Below are 18183 nucleotides of genomic sequence, written 5' to 3'. Positions count from 1 at the left end.
AGGATACAAACAATACACACTACATTCAAGCTGAAGAAATTATTTATAGATCACTTTCAGCATCTTTCACAAATACAAACAAATCTCTTTTGGCTTGATTTTTTTTTTTTTTTTTTATTTGAAAATAACTTTTCTGTTGAGTTCTGTGTAGAATCAAACTGAATGGAAATAAGCCAAGTTGGATCTTTTGAGGAAGAAGTGAGTCTACAACACACACCCTCACACTCCCTGATCTGTCAGACATCATCCGATACCTCCCCCACTGCAAAATCTGACCCTATGCTAGCTAACACCTGAAATAACAATGACCTCCCTTTCATAGCTGTCCAATAACACTTGTATTATTGCAAGAATTTGACAACATCGGCATGTAATTGGAAACAACATGGGGAGAAAAAAAAAAAAAAAGAAAAAAAAAATCAACATTATAACACATTTAGGGGCAGAGACTGAATGCAGCACAGGTGGGGGATATTTCACTAGAACTAAGTTACATGTTTATATTTCAATATGCCAAGTCTTATGAGCAGCAAAATGAGTTGACACATTGTTTAGACTAGAGTGGGCTGAAACTTCAATCCTGTGGGGATTAGCACTAATCACTTCCTTAATAAGAAACAGTGATAAGCAACAGGTGACACACACATCTCAATACAACTGCGATAACGTTGTACTGTGATAGCTTGTGACACATACTGTGGGCATGTAGGAGATCCTGAATTTAAGATGTGACTTCACTTCATTGTGGAAAAAAAAGTCCCTAAAGTCCCTTTGCCTAAAATTTAAGGTAAGACATGAGCGCTTTAAAGATGATGTCCATCTGTGACGTCTCATTTCTTTGTTTTCAGAGTTCGAAATCCATGTCTCTAAAGCCAAAGGAAATCAAAATAAAAAACATCCACGTCAACAGCTAACATCAAACAGAGCATAAATGTTGGTAATCTCAATGTGCTCCCATTTCATATGGCTTTTTCATTGCAGCTGATAGCACTCAAATGAGTTAAATCTTCAGTTGGGTTACACATATTATTATAGGAAACTTCCAATGAACCCCAAGACGCTGAATCATTTCTAAATCCATACAAAGGCTTGTTTTGACATGACCTCTGTTGACGAGGTTTAAAATACTGGCCCTCTTGGCAGCAGATTAGCACAAACATCAACGTACAATTAGGAGTGACACTGAATCTGTGCAGCTGAAAACCAGAGGAACATTCCTCGGCCAAACAGAGAGAGCTGGAGCGGGACCAGTAGGGCGCAAATTACCACCCAGGTCTGCCTCTGGTGAAAGCCTCTGCTGCTTGGCTTCTGACAAACAGCATGAGAGCAGCACAGCGAGTGAAACTGGAAGGAAACAGATACGAGCAGGTGTGCCAAATGTGCAAATCAGTTCAGCGAGGAAACAACGCTAAGCTGCAGAAATCACAGCTCGCTGGCTCAGTGCTTCGGTTACAGATGCAGCGCTGCTCCTTAGCAGTGACTGGAACTTTCATCAACATTTTGACATCATCTCGGCAGCTCTGTCAAATTGCATTTTGCCAACACGGATGCAAACCTGTGGCACTACCAAGTCTGGATTACAGACGCTGCAGGTTTGAAGTGTGCTTAAGCAGCTGCACGTGTATAACAGAGAGAAAGCATGAAGGAGACTCAGAGAGGGGGAGAGAGAAAAAAGTCAAAAAGCGGAAAGAGATCTGCTATAATGAGCCTGCAGCAGCTGTTCTACAGCTGTAATCCTACAAAGCAAATGAACTCTGTAAAATGATATTGTGAAGCTGTTCAACATTGTTTAATGGCATGAACTCAAATTACGTTTTACTAAAAACATCACTTTCATTAATATTATTTCAAGAAATGGCTTTATCTGATACAGATTTTATAAATCTTCTACTTCTTTCAGATACACCCTAAAATATTTTTACATATTTTGCATCGTCTTAACCCTAACTGTAGGCCACACAAAGCAAACACAAATATCTTGACCTACAGTACATACGTTAAAGATTCACAAGTCAACCTCTCAGCCACAGAATTAACATTGTCTGAATTCTGACAGCACTACTCGTACTGGTTGCAATTAATTACTATTTAATTAAGAAACAAATCTACAAAAATCAACATTGATTGAGGGGAACTCCCGGTTGCATAGCAGATGTTAGTGAGTACAACTTCCCACATTTAAAGATGCATGTTTGGTGGGGCTGTAAACTGAGTTTGCATTCCTATTATGGACAGAAAGTTGTATCAGAAGACAGGAAAAAAGTTCTTTAGTGTAAGATACTCTAAAGAATCCAAAAATAAACTCTGACCCTCAGTGCGGACGTCTATGCTTAAAAACAACAGCTTCCATGCTTGTGGTCCTGAAACAAAAGCAGCTCTTACCCATCATGTTGTAGAGGCTCTGTGGCGCAAATTGTCTTGGCATTTTCTGTATTGCTTCTTTAAATACGGAGAGGGCCTCCTGTGAATGAGACAAATAATAAAAAAAAAAAAAAGGAAGGTGGGGGATGTTTGCATTAGTGAGCAGAGAGACCCTCGCCAGAGAAACTGGAGCTGGGGTAACCAGTCATTCCTCCCCTGCAGCCGGGGCCCTTCCGCAATGAATACACAGCGTGGAATTGGGGGTCGCCTGGAGGCTGGTTCATACAGAGACCAGCTGACAGGGTCTATCCTCAGTGTCATGGCTGTTAGGACGACCACAGTGGTGTCACATATAGGCTCCATCCAACATGTGTAGTATTTAGGTCGAGCAATTCACCTCAGAATCCCTCCAAATTAAAACGGTAGAAGGAGGTGGAACAGCTTTATTGCTGAAGCAAATGTTGTGGTTAGAGGTCGGAGGAAGTGGGACTGTTCTCTTTCACCAGCATGCCAACTATTTATAAAGGCCTTTATTGAATCTGCAGTTCTACTGCCTCATTCCTGATTGAATCAGCAGCAGCAGCATCGGTGCTTGTGTACAATTTAATGTGCAGCGTTGGAAAACCAGTTCCTTTAGCCAGCACTGTAGGTCTTTACGAGCAAAGAGAGTGAATTTGTTGGAAACAGCCTGAGGATTATCTGCACACAACACTGCGTCCCCTATGACCAAAGCAATTCTGGAACATGTCCATTTAAAACCTTTTCACCGTGTCCCCCGAAGGCTCCTTGGACATTTTATCTCAGTTCGCTATGGGTTTACATTTTTCCGCATGTACTGTATTCAAACAACTGCACCACGAATTCCGACAGCAGCTATTTCTTAGATGAAATATATCGTACAATGAACACTGTAGATTTAAACTAAAACAGGACTTAATGAGCTACAATACATGCATCATGGTTTCATCAATTTCATATTTTTAGGAGGCGATAATTTGGTTGTTATATTTGATTTAATGGAAAGAAATACATTGGTTTGCATCGAAGAATTGAAAACGTGTTAGATTTTCATTTCTTTGTGGAAAACTATTCAATGTTACCATTACCAAATCTGCTGGGATGTCCTGAATGTCCTGAAGCACACATTGAGTGATTACTCTTACCTCCTGATGTCCCTGCTCATGGAGAAGCTTGCCCAGGTTGTACAAGCAGCTGGCAACTGAGCTCTTATGAGCATGGGGGTCCTTCAGGTTCTCGTCGGGGATGTCAGCACAGGTTAGGAAGGTGCGCTTGGCTTCATCTGTGCGACCCTGATTCATCAGGATGATGCCTGTATTCAAGTACGCCGCTGAGGAAGAACAGAGCAGGAAAGGGGTGCATCAGCTGGGTAGCGTTACTTGGACACTTTTTGCTGTTACTATTATACCATGTCTTACAGCTTTTTCTTCCTAGATTGCCTTCCTCAAAATATCTGCAACATTTTTCATTGTAGATTGAGCATGGCATTGATAGATCAATGCTGCTGAAAAGGTGAGCAATGACCATCTCCATATTAAACAGGCCTTCAGGCAAGAACTATGGCCTGCTGTTCGTCCTTTCCATAATTTATTGGTCTGTATATTTGACCTTTACATGCACACTGTGGGATACTTTGAGTGTTTGTTCAACTTTTTCTTGAAAAGTTAAAGACAGCATCTAACGATTGATACCCAGCTAGACAATAAAACAGTCTTTGTGAACCAGATGAGCTGTTGGAATGAATTCACTCGATTGGGGAGATCGCAGTGAAAGGGTCTTCTATAGAATGACATAATGAAAGGGGGGTTGCTGAGATTCAAGGTGCCTTTTATCCCTGCAAGGGTGTTAACTTCTTCTTCTTCTTCTGTCCTTACATTTGTTTTTCTCATACCTCAAGTATTATCTGTCTTTAATGGTATTGCTATCAATGGTCAATTTTCTTTTCTTTGCACAGATCTACAACCTGCAGCGAAAATAGAGCAGATTAAAAAAAAAACAAAAAAACAACACATACACTCACAGACAAAGGCAAGATTTTTCCATGTCATCACCCCTCGAATTGTGATTTCCTATATGCACAAAATGTGATAGCAATCAATAGTCGCAAAGCAGAATTGCTTTACATATTAAATAAAAAGCTACAGTTTGTATCAGGTAGCTCCTAACTAGGCAGTGAATAATGGGGTAACCTTGAAAAGAACACGTCACAGTCACATTCACACACCATAGTCAACATGTCTGCTGCTTAGGATAATTAATTAACCTTGCTATCAGCAGCAACAGATTGGATAATTGCAGGCTGAATGGAAATCTTCGAGTCGAACCATGATCTTGATTGGGCCTATAATTAATCCAGAGGAAAAAAAAAGAAGAGACATTTAAGGTTCCCTGTTTATCTGTCATTGGCTAATGCCTGGAACAGTGGGGAGCTAATTTGTTTGTGTGATCAGATAAGTTCTACTCAGGGAGTACAACTGGGGCAATTTTTTATGGGAAAGAGAGGAAGCTAAGATAGACAGCAAAAAGTGAGCGATGGACGGAAATGTCTGGAAGCTAGCGGGCATAAGCCAAAACGAGTGCCACAGTCTGGATCCGTAATAAATGAGATAATGCAGTTATGTGATCAGTTGATCCATCTCGCTACAGACAGTCAGTCAGACAGCTGTTTAATTTAGCCGTATTCACAGTGCCCTTTGCCACCTATTTCTCTCCCTTCACATAACCACAGCTCATGTTCACTGTTGCCTGGACACAGCATGGCCACAACCACAAGGCCTGTAGATTGTCAATAAAAAAAGAAAAGAAGAAGCTGTACTTACAAGCCAGAGTTGGCCGGCTCCCAATGGCCAGCTTATAGTAGTGGAGTGCCTCTGAGAACTTGTTGCTCTCCTGTAGCAGCAAGCCACTGGAAAAGACAAAAGAGAGAAATGATGGCTGGAAAAACTCAAATGTTTGGAAGCCTCTGTTGTGCTTAGACAAGAACACAAGAAGCTGATGAAACTGAGGGGGAAGATTTAGATCTGAGCGAAACCCAGACATTTGAGCAGGCTATGAGCGTTGGCTGAGGAGGCTTTTCATTTTCTCCCTGCGGCTAAAACAGCATCATTAATAACCTTGTCAGACAGACAGCACTCTGGGGAATACAAGACACTTCCTCTGAAAGAACAGCTCTGATCAACACACGCAAGTAAAAGGACAGCTCGTCCATTTGTTCACACACACACACACACACACACACACACACTCTGCTACGTAAGTAAAACAGCTTGGTGTTGAGACATGCTGCAAAAAAATCATGTATACAATCACATAAGATAATTCTAACTCGAACTGTCATGTCTTAGAGTCAACAGGAGCATTGAACAAGAAAATGTAAAGCACAATGAAGGAAGACATAAACTCACAGGTTATACAGCATGTCAGCCATGTTGCTGCGGTAATACAGAGCGTTCCTGTATGCCTGTTCAGCCTCCTCCATCTTGCCTTGGCTCTTCAACACATTTCCAAGGTTTCCCCATGCTGGCAGGTTACAATAGAAAAAGTTAATCAAGCAGGTTAAATAAATAAAAGTTTTTGCAGCTATCTTAAGTATCAACTTTTTTTTCCTTTCTTAAATCTGAATCTTGCAATGCTCTCAAGTATAACACATTTCTGTGTCAAGTGAAAACTTCTTTTTTTTTTTATTCAGAACCTCATACTGACATGGGATCTGTGTTTCAGGATGCTCTGCTGTAGCTGGTACAACAAGTCATATGCAAGCATAACAAGACGACCCACTCTACGAGCCCTGTTTTGTTATTCTGCCATGCTTTTACCCCCAAGCATAACACTCGTACACCGTCAGATCCTGCTCCTTTTTGAATCTCCACACATCTTATGAAACAGAGGAATAAAATCGAAGCTCATGCTGCCTTTGTTGATGTGTTTAAAGTGCTACTATATGCAGTGGGCATCAAAGCAACATTTACTGTGGTTCAAAGACTAACATCTGTCAGATTCCAGAAGATAATTCAGCATAAATAAAATCAGGCAGACAAAAAAAAACAAAAAAACAAACAAACCCAAAAACAACAACAACAAAAAAAAAAGCTCAAGCTTCTTTCATTCAACTCTAAACTTTATGAAGTTGTTTTCATCCCAAAATTTCACAGTTCAAACAATCTGGTGGGTGTGTCAAGCGTCTGAGTTTTATTCGATTCCCATATTAGCTGTAATGAATGTGAGTCAGGACATTGCTGCTGCTCGGCTCGGCTGATGGCCTGCCAAAACAAACAGCTGTCATGCCTCAACTCCGCTACAGAATCTGAAAGGGAAATTAGCTAACACAACGTGTCCTGCTGCTGCATTTGCGAGTTCCTGCCCTGCTTCCCTTCTCGGCGGCTCTGAGAACTTTCCTTTGGATAGGGATCTGCGTCTGATGAGCTTATCTTCAAAAGCTACTGAATATTCTGTCTCTTGTTGATGATGCCAATCAGAAATTGGTCAATGTGAACTTGCAAGTGAGAGAGGGCATTTGGTTTCATGAAACGCTGCAAGCTGCAAATAAAAATATAAATAGAGAGAAAAAAAAAACCCCACAAAAAGAAATAAAAAAAGAAAATTTGTCAGCAAAAAGTTATTTTTGTTGTTGTTTGTTTCTTAGACAGAATGTGGCCTCCAGTTGCAGGATTCACAACAGTCTCCTTGTCTCTGCGGGAATGAGTTCAAAGTATTGAGCACACAAACATCCTGTGATTCAGCTGAGCGATGAAAAGGAGATGCTTTGAGGCAGATTGATTTTGAATTGGATGGCAGTAGAGTAAAAGAGAAAATCGACATAATCAAATTCAAAACCGAAAAAGCTTACTCATACTCATACAGACGACCAAATGTGATGGAAAGAAAGAGGTTTTGATGTGGGAATAGGCATAAAAGTGCATAAACGAGCCTTTCAGTTAACTTTTGTGTTTGCATGCCAATCTGAATGTTAGCGTGCATCGGGGGTCCAATCTTACCTTTAGCAGGGTTGACATAAATCCCTGATTTGTAGAGCATCTCCTCATTCTGCCAGTCTCGGTTCCTCAAAACGGTTTTGACGCCGAAAAGAAGAACAAGGGTAGCACTGCAGTACACCAACATCGTCCTGAAGGACTGGCGCCGCAGTCGGATGTACAGTGACCTCATCCCCACCGCCACCAGCAGACAAAAGCCCATGCTGGGGATGTAGAGCACCCTCTCTGCTATCACAAACCCCACGTAGAAGAACAAGTTTGTGGCAGGAAGGAAAGGAAGAGCCAAAAGGCCTAAAGAGAATACCACTACATTTTCAGTGGTGGGCAGCGGAGTTCTGCTCTCGTGGTGCTTTTTGGTACCATTTTGCGCACTATTAATGTGAGTGCCTGTGTTGGAATTGTTTGTATGTTCGTGGTTGTTATATTGGTAACTGTGTCCATTACTGTTTCCATTTCTGCCGTTGGTGTACTGTTGAGCTTTGCCGTTCATGTCCTTGCCCCTGGGTTTGTGGTGCATCCGCAGGCCAAACCAAGCCAGCACGAGCAGCCCAAGGTAGAAGATCGCTGTATAAAAGTTCCTCCAGTCGGCCACGCTCCTGATCAAAGGCATGGCGTCCATTGACCAGTCGAAGCTCAGTGTATCTGGGCAGAGGAGGAGCCAAAAGTTGATGGCAGGCAGGTAGAAGAAGGTCAACGTCCTGGTGAGGAGCGACGGGGAGTCGGCTGCAGGGTTGTCAGAGTTGGAGAAGTTTGGGGGTTTGTTGCCCATCCAGTAGAAGCGGCAACCCAACAGGACGGCTCCCCACGCTGCCAGCAAAAACACATTCAGCAGCAGGTGGACGTTCTTTCTCTGAAAGACAAAACAAACACAGAAACAGGACTGAATCTCTCAATCCACTGGAGAGGAAAATGTTCAGCAACAAGCCAAATCTAGTTTTCTGGGTGGTTGTAATATTTATGACTCTTATGCCTCTTAAATTTACTCTGAGCAAGATTATGAAGTGGAAATTGAGCAAGGGAATGTCTGATCTTACATTTCTATGTGCCCATGACAGTGCAGCTGCTTGATGCCATCTGGAGCAGAGAGAATGCTCAAGGAAAATTTAGAAATGGTTACATAAGCGATCAATTTGTGATCCATCGAGCAACTTTTGCTTTTGGCTGCTATGATCTATTAGGACATGTCTGAAGCAAGACCAGCCATTTACTTCTGTCTTGTTGTTGACATCTTAAAAAAAATTGCCACTCCTTTCACTCATGGCCTCCATAGAGGCATGACGGCTAAACTCAGTTCATTACATCATTAACTTTATACTTAAAAGATGCTCCCAAATCCTGTTAGGAAACTGGAGAGCTTATGAATGATTTATTTTACTTTGTAACTGTGTCCAGTGCCTGGACATATCTTCCCACAAGCCACTGTTAGGAACCACTGACCTTTTATTGTTTTCATGTTGGGAATTCAACTTAGAAAAATGTTGAACTTTTCCATCCACAGCAGTGTCTGCTCTTATCCTGCATTCTTCACTTGTATTGTGCTTCAAAACATACATCAAGAAAGGAATACATTTTAAAAAATAAATAATTCAGTACCAGAGAGGCCAAAATATGAGATGGGAGTTCTAAACCTTTTCATTATTTAAATGTAAACCGAAGCAACACAAGCCAACCTCTCATTACTTTATACCACTGGATGTGATCTCTCTCTTGTCTACACACATCAAAAGGCACCGTAACTCATCTGTGATCATAAAGTTCGTACCACCACTGCTTTGAGGATGTACTATTGATTTCCTGGCTGTGTCCAGTCTTATTTACGGCTTGTATGTGTGCAGAGATGCTTTGATAACCACTGGGTACATCTGACCACAGGAGAATCCTTTTGCTTCCCTTCAAAGATTACTGCTAATGTAAAGTGCTGCAGCCCAACAATTAGGCAACGGAACATTACACTGAAATGACAAAAGACAACATAATGACAATAACACGAAAATGTTCTGCTTGATAACAGGCACACCTGAAAATATAATGCAGCTATATACCCCAACACCTTTCAAACTTTGCGGCTCAGAAATCAACAATAACATCACTGAGAAGCTGTCATCCTAATTACAGGATGATACGTCTTGGGTACTGAAAGGAGCACCAACTGCACTCGTTTTAAAGTGCAAGTCTTCCAAGATAAAGGTTGCTATACAACATTCATAGCGGTTATGAAAGAGACAGAAAAACGAATAAATAAATAAATAAATAAAAATAAAAAAACAATATAAGGTCAGCTCTGTCAAAACCTTCCTGGGAGACCTGGCAGCAACCTGCAGTGCTTCAGTATGTGGTGAGGACACGCCTCGCTGAAAATGTTGTCATGAATTTCAGCAACTGCCAAAAGTGTTAGCAACAACTAACATCAGCAGCTTAAAGAGTAAATCACAAAGACATGTCATGTTAAGTGTTACACCAGAATTATGAGGAAATTACTGTCAGATGCTTCTAAATAGTACTTAAATAGGAAAAAAAAAGTCCAGGTGCTGTAGTGCAGGGAGATCGTCGAACCTCTTCAACCAGTCAGCCGTACGCGAATTTACTTTAACTGGCAAACCCGCTGAGTCCAACATAATAACAATAGCTAAGCAACTGAACACAAAACAGTGGAGTCTTTTTTCGAATCAATCCCAGTTATCTCTGAGTTATGAAAAGGTAAAAAGAAAAAGTACAAACATCTGTCAGCACATACAGATACAACCGATCAAACAGTACAAACACCCACAAACTGGTTTCAAACGTGAGACAAACATGGTTTTCGTCATGTGGAAATTCCATTTGAGAGACATAAACTTTTCCAGTTTAAGCAAACGGCCAGAACAGAAAGCACCCGGGGTCATAAAGCTAAAAGTTATGTCAAGTTTTCCTTTAAAAGTCGAAATAAACAAGCCCCACATCCTGTAGAAGGTTAATACTACGGCCATGTATCATTAGCCCTCAGTGACACGTTTGGAAGCAGCATCTGTTACTGCTGATCTTCGGATTAACCACTGATGTGTGTTTGGAGCAAAAAATAACCAAATCCAGGGACCAGATGAGATCCTTCATTCCAGTTCAAAAGAATAGATAAATATTTTGCTCAGATGTATTGTTACCCAGAGATGCCAGTCTCGTCTGTATAAACATCCGTCAAAGGGTGCATCTTCAAAAGGGCCAAACTCCATTCTTAGTTTAAAATATCCCCTCAACAGCCAACCATCTCACAACAGCCTGGTTATAAATTAAAAGATCTACAATAGGAATAAAATTATTTAACCCTGCCAACTTTTAATTACTTTTGGCATGCGTGAACATTCATTCATGTGTGGCATTAAAATTCAGCACTAACCCCAACTCTCCGACAGCCCAGCTTTAAAATCTGTCATCTGAACTGTGTACGACCTCTCAGGATAGACGGACGACTATTATCTTCTTCAAATCTCACGCACCAGGTTTCAATGTGGTATTTAAATTCATCCCTTCAAAAATTATTCAAATGGAGTAGCTCCATTCAAGGAAGCTACTTTCCAATCCATGCAGATGAGCAGGAACTTCACAAAGACACGAAGTGCCCTAAAGTGCCCTGTCGGGCCCAGGGGGCTGCACTTCACTCAGGCTTTGCCAGAGGAACTTGGCGAGCAGTGTTAATACATCTCAATCACTGCTTCGGGGAATCCAGCTCGGATTTATGAGGCTCTTCTGTAGGCTCTAAAGATGGCTCTCTGGCCCATGCGAGGGCTTATGAGGCAGTACCTCAGTGCTGACTCAGGGCACTCTGTGAGGCGGACTGGAAGAAAACTTCCTCTATTTTTAGAGAGAGCTGGTTCAAATAAAAACTGGTTGTTATGTGGACGGAGGCGAGGTGCCATGTTCCTAACGAGAAAAGACCCTGATGTCCTTGGAGATAGCTCTGTGTTGTTTACAGCTGATTTTTGTGGCTCCTTTGCTGTAGGGCAATGAGGCACGGGTGTGTATGCGCCTCTGAAGGTCTGGAAGCGCTACTGCTCCTGACAAGCTGGCACAGCTCCCACATGTAATCATTCATACCTGGCACCGTGACAGACGGATATGTCATCTTGACTCTTCCCAGACATTTCACCTACTCATACAACGTAACCACCATAACCGCATCCATATGATGATGCTGAGGACTGAGGCCATGTTTTGTTTTTAAAATGCCCCTGCTGCATTTGTAGATTTCCTTTATTTTTATGTAGAATAAAGTCTTCTGCAGTGTTGAGAGCATCACTGCAGCCCACTGATTGCACGCACACTTGTAACCGTGCCGCTTTTCCTCTTGGCCAACTTTGCCAACTGCTCCCACTTTCTAAGGAAAATATAGATTTAAAGGCAAAAATTACATAAGCATGGAGCAAATGGTAAATGTTCTGCGGGATACATTACCAGTGGAAAAAAATAGCCCCATGTCTGTGTTGCTTTGAATAAACAAACATGTGCATCCTCCCTTAATATGCCTGCTGTTAAAATGTTCACCATTCAAAAGGAAAAGTTCAATTACCGGGCCAGCAACTGCTCCCCAGGTGCTAAAGCGTTATTATTCAGCAAAAACAAGACATTCCAGCTTTGGGTCTTTTGTCCATAATCCAGTTTAGTTTGAAGTAAGTGGCGAAGCACAACTCCATAGGAGGCAAGAAGGCAGTTTTTTTCCCCTCCCTTTTCCCTTTTGTGTTTCAGGCACAATCAGTTTAGAACCGAAACAATTTAGTCTTTATAAAGCAGGCGTGTGAATAAAATATCCTTGGAGATAAAATGCAAAACAAGCCAATTAGGGGATCCCCATTTGTTTCTGAGCCTGACTTTTTTTCCCCTTCTGCACTTTGATTATGTTGAATCGACTGAGAAGAAAACTCAATCTAAAAACTTTTTTTCCCCCTCACATCAGCCTTGTGAAAGAAGTCTTATAGACGAGTAGAGTGTAAAGGGCTTTGAGAGAAATTTAAGTAATTAGTTTGGAGAATAGCTCTCTGTCCTCTGAGTACAGCCAGGCTGTTTTTTTTTTTTGGGGGGGCATAATTGGCTGAAGCACACCAAATCTTTTTTCGAGAGCATTTAACAACAATACATCACATGACATCTAACTAGCCCGTCAAACTGCAAAGGCCTGATGGGCTCTCAGCGAGCACTGCCGAGAAAATCTAGCGAAAGGATAAGTGGCATGTCTGACCTATCCCGTTCTCGTCATCATTACTGAGATCAATTGTCTGTAGAGGGTCTTTCATCAAGGTCCTGCTTCACATTGATAGACTTGTAATGGAAGCGAAAATGAGCTCAGGGTACCAATCAGAGTGCAACCACCTTCAAAGCCTTCAGACACACTCACAAAGCTCAACTTTGGAAAAAGCACCAGATCCCTGCAGCAGGTCTGCATAAATCTTTCAATGGGTTTGATGGATGGATATACACTCAACATGTGTGCTTGCTCCTTGACTGCTGGATCAACTAATCAAGCTTGTGGCTGATGAACTGCAAATTCACCATCTATCTTTTTTTGTCTTCTTATCCTTACCAGCTGTTGTGATCGCCTCCTCTGAACCGTTCAGCGTAAAAACCTGATTTTCAGCAGGCAGGACAAGATAACAGCCCATCTACTCGCTGCCTAACAACATGTTATGGACTTCCAACAGCTGGCTCATGCTTCTCGAATGTAATTAAGCCACCAATTTTTTTCTCACTCAAATAACTGTATTGCTTTTGTATTTTAATTTTCACTGATTTCATTCTTAGTTTTGCATATATTTGGAAATATTTTTTTCTGATTTAATTTAACTGACTGGAATTAATGTTTTTTTTGGGTTTTGGGTTTCCAGTTAACTCAGCCTACTGTAGCATAGAGACTGGAAGCAGGAGGAACAGATAGCCTGACTCTATTTCAAAAATCAATGTGTTCTATCTTTTTCATGTGAAGGGTAAAAAAAAAAAAATAATAAAACCAAGACAATGAAGGGTTAGTGCAAATCAAGAAGTGACTTAGACTGTCAAAGCTCCCCTACCCTCAGCCAATCATGGCGTGCTGTCATCAAGAGCACGTTCAAGGGCAGAGGTCATCGGGCAGTCGGGACGAGCAGTTGTCAATCATGGCAATGGAGGAACTTTGTGTGTGTGCGTGTGTATGTGTGTGTATAAAAAAGGCAGATGTATCTTTACCAGAGCTCCACAGATTTTTCCTCTTTGTCATTGTGCCACCGGAGAGCAGCAGCAGTGGGACATCTCCTCCTTTCCGCCATGTTCATTTTGCATGTGTGCACCAAAGATGGTGTCGTCTAATCCTGGCCTTATTTTGTACAGATTAAACACACTGTATAGATAATTTCATTGAGTTTCCCCATAATATTGAATAACCTATTAAAGGTTTAAATGATGTATAACACATTTATTCATTCTTTGTGTGGCTGCAAGTACACAGGATAGATACCCCTCGAGAAAAGGCAGTGTCTCAGTTTACCTAAAGTCAAGTGGACCAATGCTGGCGAAAGGTCATGGAGTCAAACCCCACAGTGGATATGCTCTGCACAGCTCATAACCAAAGCTTTTAACCCATGTGAACCCACCACAAAACCAACAGAGTCAGCTGGTCTGGCTGGTGGATGATTAGAGAGGATATCTGAGATATCTGCTTCAAAACCTTCAAAGGTAACAAGCCAATAACGAGTATAAATTTGTTGGTGACAAAAAAAAGACTATTAACTTTTAAAGATTAGAGTAAGAGTATTTCTATCCATTTTCTTTTCCCAGAAATATAAACGGCTCAACTCAGGAAGCAGGTAGGAGAAAATGGGGAAAGAGAGAAAGCCAGAACACAACATTATGTGAAACCTGTTTGAACAAAAGGTACTGACAAGCTAAATTTCTGTGCTGAATGTGAGAAGAAAAACATTTTCTCTTTAAAGTATCACTGTTGATCTCCAAAGACCTGATGTGAAAAAAGGAGCTGGGATTAAAATGTACGTGATGAGAGCAAATAAATCTCAGCAAGAAAATTTCCGACCAAGACATCTTAAAACACGCCAGCTCATGCTCTCTTGGTCAGTCTTTATTAACCATAATCACTGAACCAACATGGATCCATTTCTTTAGAAACCTTCACTCGACATTCCAGCTCGTTTCACTTCAACTCAGCATCCTAAAGCGCATATTTTAAATACCCCTGCAAAATGTCTTCTCTGAATGCCATGCCAGATGACCCTGGGTTAAGGGCCACAAAGGGCCAACACGAGTGGATATATTTTCACCTCAGTGGCAATCAGAGATCTAGAGGTAAATAAAAGCTTAAGAAAAGACACATCTTCTGTGTAACCAGATGAAATCTGATCTTCTCGATGGATGAAAAGGGAGAAGCGAACACGCGGGAGGACGGTGAAGGGGGGCTTAATGAAAGCAAGATAAACAGTTAATCAATGGAAAAATCATCCACATTGCCAAGTTTTCAGTGGCTATTGAAACCTGAGTTTATCAAACGCATGGAAAGCAACAAAGCCCCTCACTATGTTTTCTGACTGACAACAGTCAGACCCACTGACTCAAAACGCAGAGAAGAAAACAAGCTTACCTCATTTTTATCTTTCTGTTGTTGTTGTTTGTTTTTTTTTTTTTTTTGCAAGGAAGCACAGCCACAATGAGGTCGCACATCAGAGTTCATTAACTGAAAGGCCTCGAAAGTGAAACAACTCTAAATTCATTCGTTAGTATTCACTAAAAAGCAACTCCATATCCTGAAAAGGCAAAAAGGGTCAGGCAGACCAAACAATAAGAGCATAATGACCATGGAAAACCACCATCGACTCAACATCGACATTTCAGAGGAGATATTTATTGAGTGAAGCCACAGTCATGGTCTGAAAAATAAACTGACTCTTCCTGATTTCTGGTCTTTCGTTTCCCATATTTATTTGTACTGCAAGGGCCAACGGGACTCGGTGACCACTATTGCAAATTTGTTGTGACAAGATGCTGATTCAACTTCGAAAGAGGGGGGGGGGTGAAATTGGGGTTAGAGGTAAGTGCTCATGGTTTGTCCTGCTCATGGTCTCTCAAGGACTGCAAAAATGAATTGAAAATAGTACACAGACAGAAAATACAAAGAATTTGACCCTCTCTGAAGCATGTTGCCAGCCAGTTGCAAGTCATTACAATACATTTGGGAGAGCCATTGTATAGCTGGGTTTAGAGAGGCAGTGAGCTCCAACAGGATATGAATGAATGAGACACACAAAGCCAGAGCTCATGTCCAAAGTTTACCAGATCTGCTGTCAGACAGATTTCAGTTTCTGAATATAAAAAATTGCTCCCTTTGCCTTTTTTTTTTTTCTTGCTGAACCACTTTTTAAAAATAGTTGTCCGGTATGTGTCACATTACGGCTGACCACCACGTCTCAGTGACAGCATGCCATTCGTTGTGGTTTATACTGGCTAGTAACAAGCACGAGAGGAGCTCAGCGAGCACACAGTAAAAAAAAAAAAAAAAATGACTTGTGGTATGATGAAGAGGAGAAGCAGAGCAACCGTAAAGCAGTCAAGGTCAAAATTCAGTCTGAGCTGAATCATCAAAACGTTCCACTTTTTAACAATGCAGTCTGTATGGGTGAACTTCAAAACTTTAATGTTTCTTCTTTCGCAGACAAATCTACCTCGAGTTTGAAAATGAATTTTTTGGGAAACATGACTGCAGCCACAAGATGGCACTTAGAGCAGATATAATGAAATAATGTGACATTATGAAAGGGACTGTTTTTAGTGATGAATCATCAAAACACCATCTGAAGCTCCCCTCAGAGTAATTTTTCCCCGTTGTGTTCAACTGCTCTCATTGCATTGTTTTCTCATTTAAATATCTATTTTTTAAATGAAAAAAGCTCAAAAATTCCACTTTAAACTATCTGCAAGGCCACATACAGCAGAGAAATCTGAAACAAATTAGTGTGTGTACTGGAGCTAGCCAGATATTTCCCTTATGACTTGGTGGAGACCAAAACAGAATTATAAAAAGGCGAATTTTAGGCTGCTGCTTCCATGTGGTTAAAAACAACAGTACTTCCATTCTTGTTATCCATTAGATTAGTAAGAATTAATACTGCCTCTATGCACTACTGTCTTTGTCAGAAGCATTAAACAAAAGAGCACATACCATGACAGAAAAAAACTTTAAGGCCATAAATGATTAAGACAGTGCTGTTAATTTTCCACAAAAATGTGGGTTATTCACAGAATATACTTCCAATAGGGAGAACAGGAAGGACACAGCTTCTCATGTAAAGAAACTGAGCTGTGGATCAGACTCATAAAATCATTACAGAATCATAAAAGTCACTTAAATACCAAAGAAGTACTTTAATTTGTAGCTCTCACTGTAGACAGTAAATCACACACAGCCACAGAGGAACGAAGAGTACTACATTAAAAAAACGACAGAGCAGACAAAAGAGAGAGAGAGAGAGACAGACCCTGAAAGATCAAGCAAAAAACTGAGAAAGCTCTAATGCTGTGGGAGTATGCTGAGCTTGTCAGACATCTTTCTGTAGGTCTCTGAGCGTCCACTTGAACCTGAACAAGGGCATGATAACTCAATTCTACAGCAGTATGCTCTGAAATTACCAATGAATCCAGGGATTGGGAGAAGAATTCCCAGATGTGCTGGCACAGAAACCAGGCACCTGTATGTCTCCTTCTGCTCCAGCACTCGATCTTTCTTTGGCAGGAAGCTGAGATGCAACACATGCAATATTTCTGCATGTAATCAATTAGATTCACTGTGAAGTTGAAGCTGTATGAATAAGACACCAAAGCTTCAACATGGTGGTGCAAGAAAAAAATCATGCAAAATGAAGGGATCCACGTGGGCCTTAATGATGATGGCGTTCCCTTCTTCCCATCCTATTATGAAGAAGGAATCTTTCCACAGTTTACATCTTTACAACCGGTGGATTGTTCCTTGTGGCTTTGCTTTACTGCTACCATAATCATTCCAATGTGTCACAGTGGAGAAATTAGAATTGGGTGTGGGCCCGAGTCCATGTAGTCCAAATTTCGGCTGAACATTTAAGGACAAAAACTGCAACCCGGCAGCTAATCAAGAGAGAATGGAAAACAATTAGAGTACTGTAAGAGCAGAAATGATGAGAAAAAACTGTAGAACAGAGCTAGAGTGGCTGCATTCACCTAAAAATCTGTAGTAAAGTCCTAAGATTGTGACAGAGCAACAGCAGACCTGAAGTGAAACTCTGGGTTATAATGAGATATTTAAAGAAGTGGAGATCTAAAGAAACACATCTTTGGCATATTTTGCGAGTCTAACCAGGGACACCCTGCTCATGGATCTCATCTGAAAAATTCTAATTCCAAACAAAGTTTTCTTTGTTCCTCTCGCAGCAGAGACACCTTCTTGATTTTACACTTATTTCCCCGTTTCAGCTGATGAAGTAGCTGTCCGAAAAGCAGACACTTTAATATAGGCCGTATCCCAGCTGTACGTGTTTTATTGCCTTGGAACAATATTTGTCCTATGTATCCAGAGTCTGTACTCAGATCCACTCACAAGCCTCACAAGATAACTGCAAAAGACAACAATTGACTCCATACCTTTCTAAACATGTCCTGTTCATCTTTGCCTCTCTCCCTCTGAGCAGGGAGCGCCCAACATGATGAAAACGTGGAAACAGTGATCGTCTGTACAGATGTATAAGGATGGGTGGGGGGGGGGCAGTCAGAACAGGACTCCAGTAACGTATACAGGTAATATACTGAACCATTTTTCCATCAGCAGCACTTGGATATTATG

At 41.2% G+C, this 18183-nt stretch overlaps 1 protein-coding gene across 1 annotated transcript in view; it reads right to left on the bottom strand.

Moving 5' to 3' along the window:
- tmtc2b (transmembrane O-mannosyltransferase targeting cadherins 2b) overlaps nt 1–18183 on the bottom strand; it is an 80408-nt gene that overhangs the window by 17491 nt on the left and 44734 nt on the right. Inside the window, exons 3-7 of the mRNA XM_029522861.1 lie at nt 7374–8220; nt 5784–5898; nt 5199–5284; nt 3525–3709; nt 2383–2461 (exon numbers count right to left, since the gene is read on the bottom strand). Coding sequence (XP_029378721.1) covers nt 2383–2461; nt 3525–3709; nt 5199–5284; nt 5784–5898; nt 7374–8220 — 1312 coding nt within the window. The remainder of the gene's footprint in view (nt 1–2382; nt 2462–3524; nt 3710–5198; nt 5285–5783; nt 5899–7373; nt 8221–18183) is intronic.

This window comes from Echeneis naucrates, chromosome 16 (genome assembly GCF_900963305.1).
Source record: "Echeneis naucrates chromosome 16, fEcheNa1.1, whole genome shotgun sequence".
In the NCBI taxonomy this organism is placed as follows: Eukaryota; Metazoa; Chordata; class Actinopteri; order Carangiformes; family Echeneidae; genus Echeneis; species Echeneis naucrates.
Note: the sequence above shows the minus strand (reverse complement) of the source record. Positions and strands in the feature narration are given on the sequence as shown.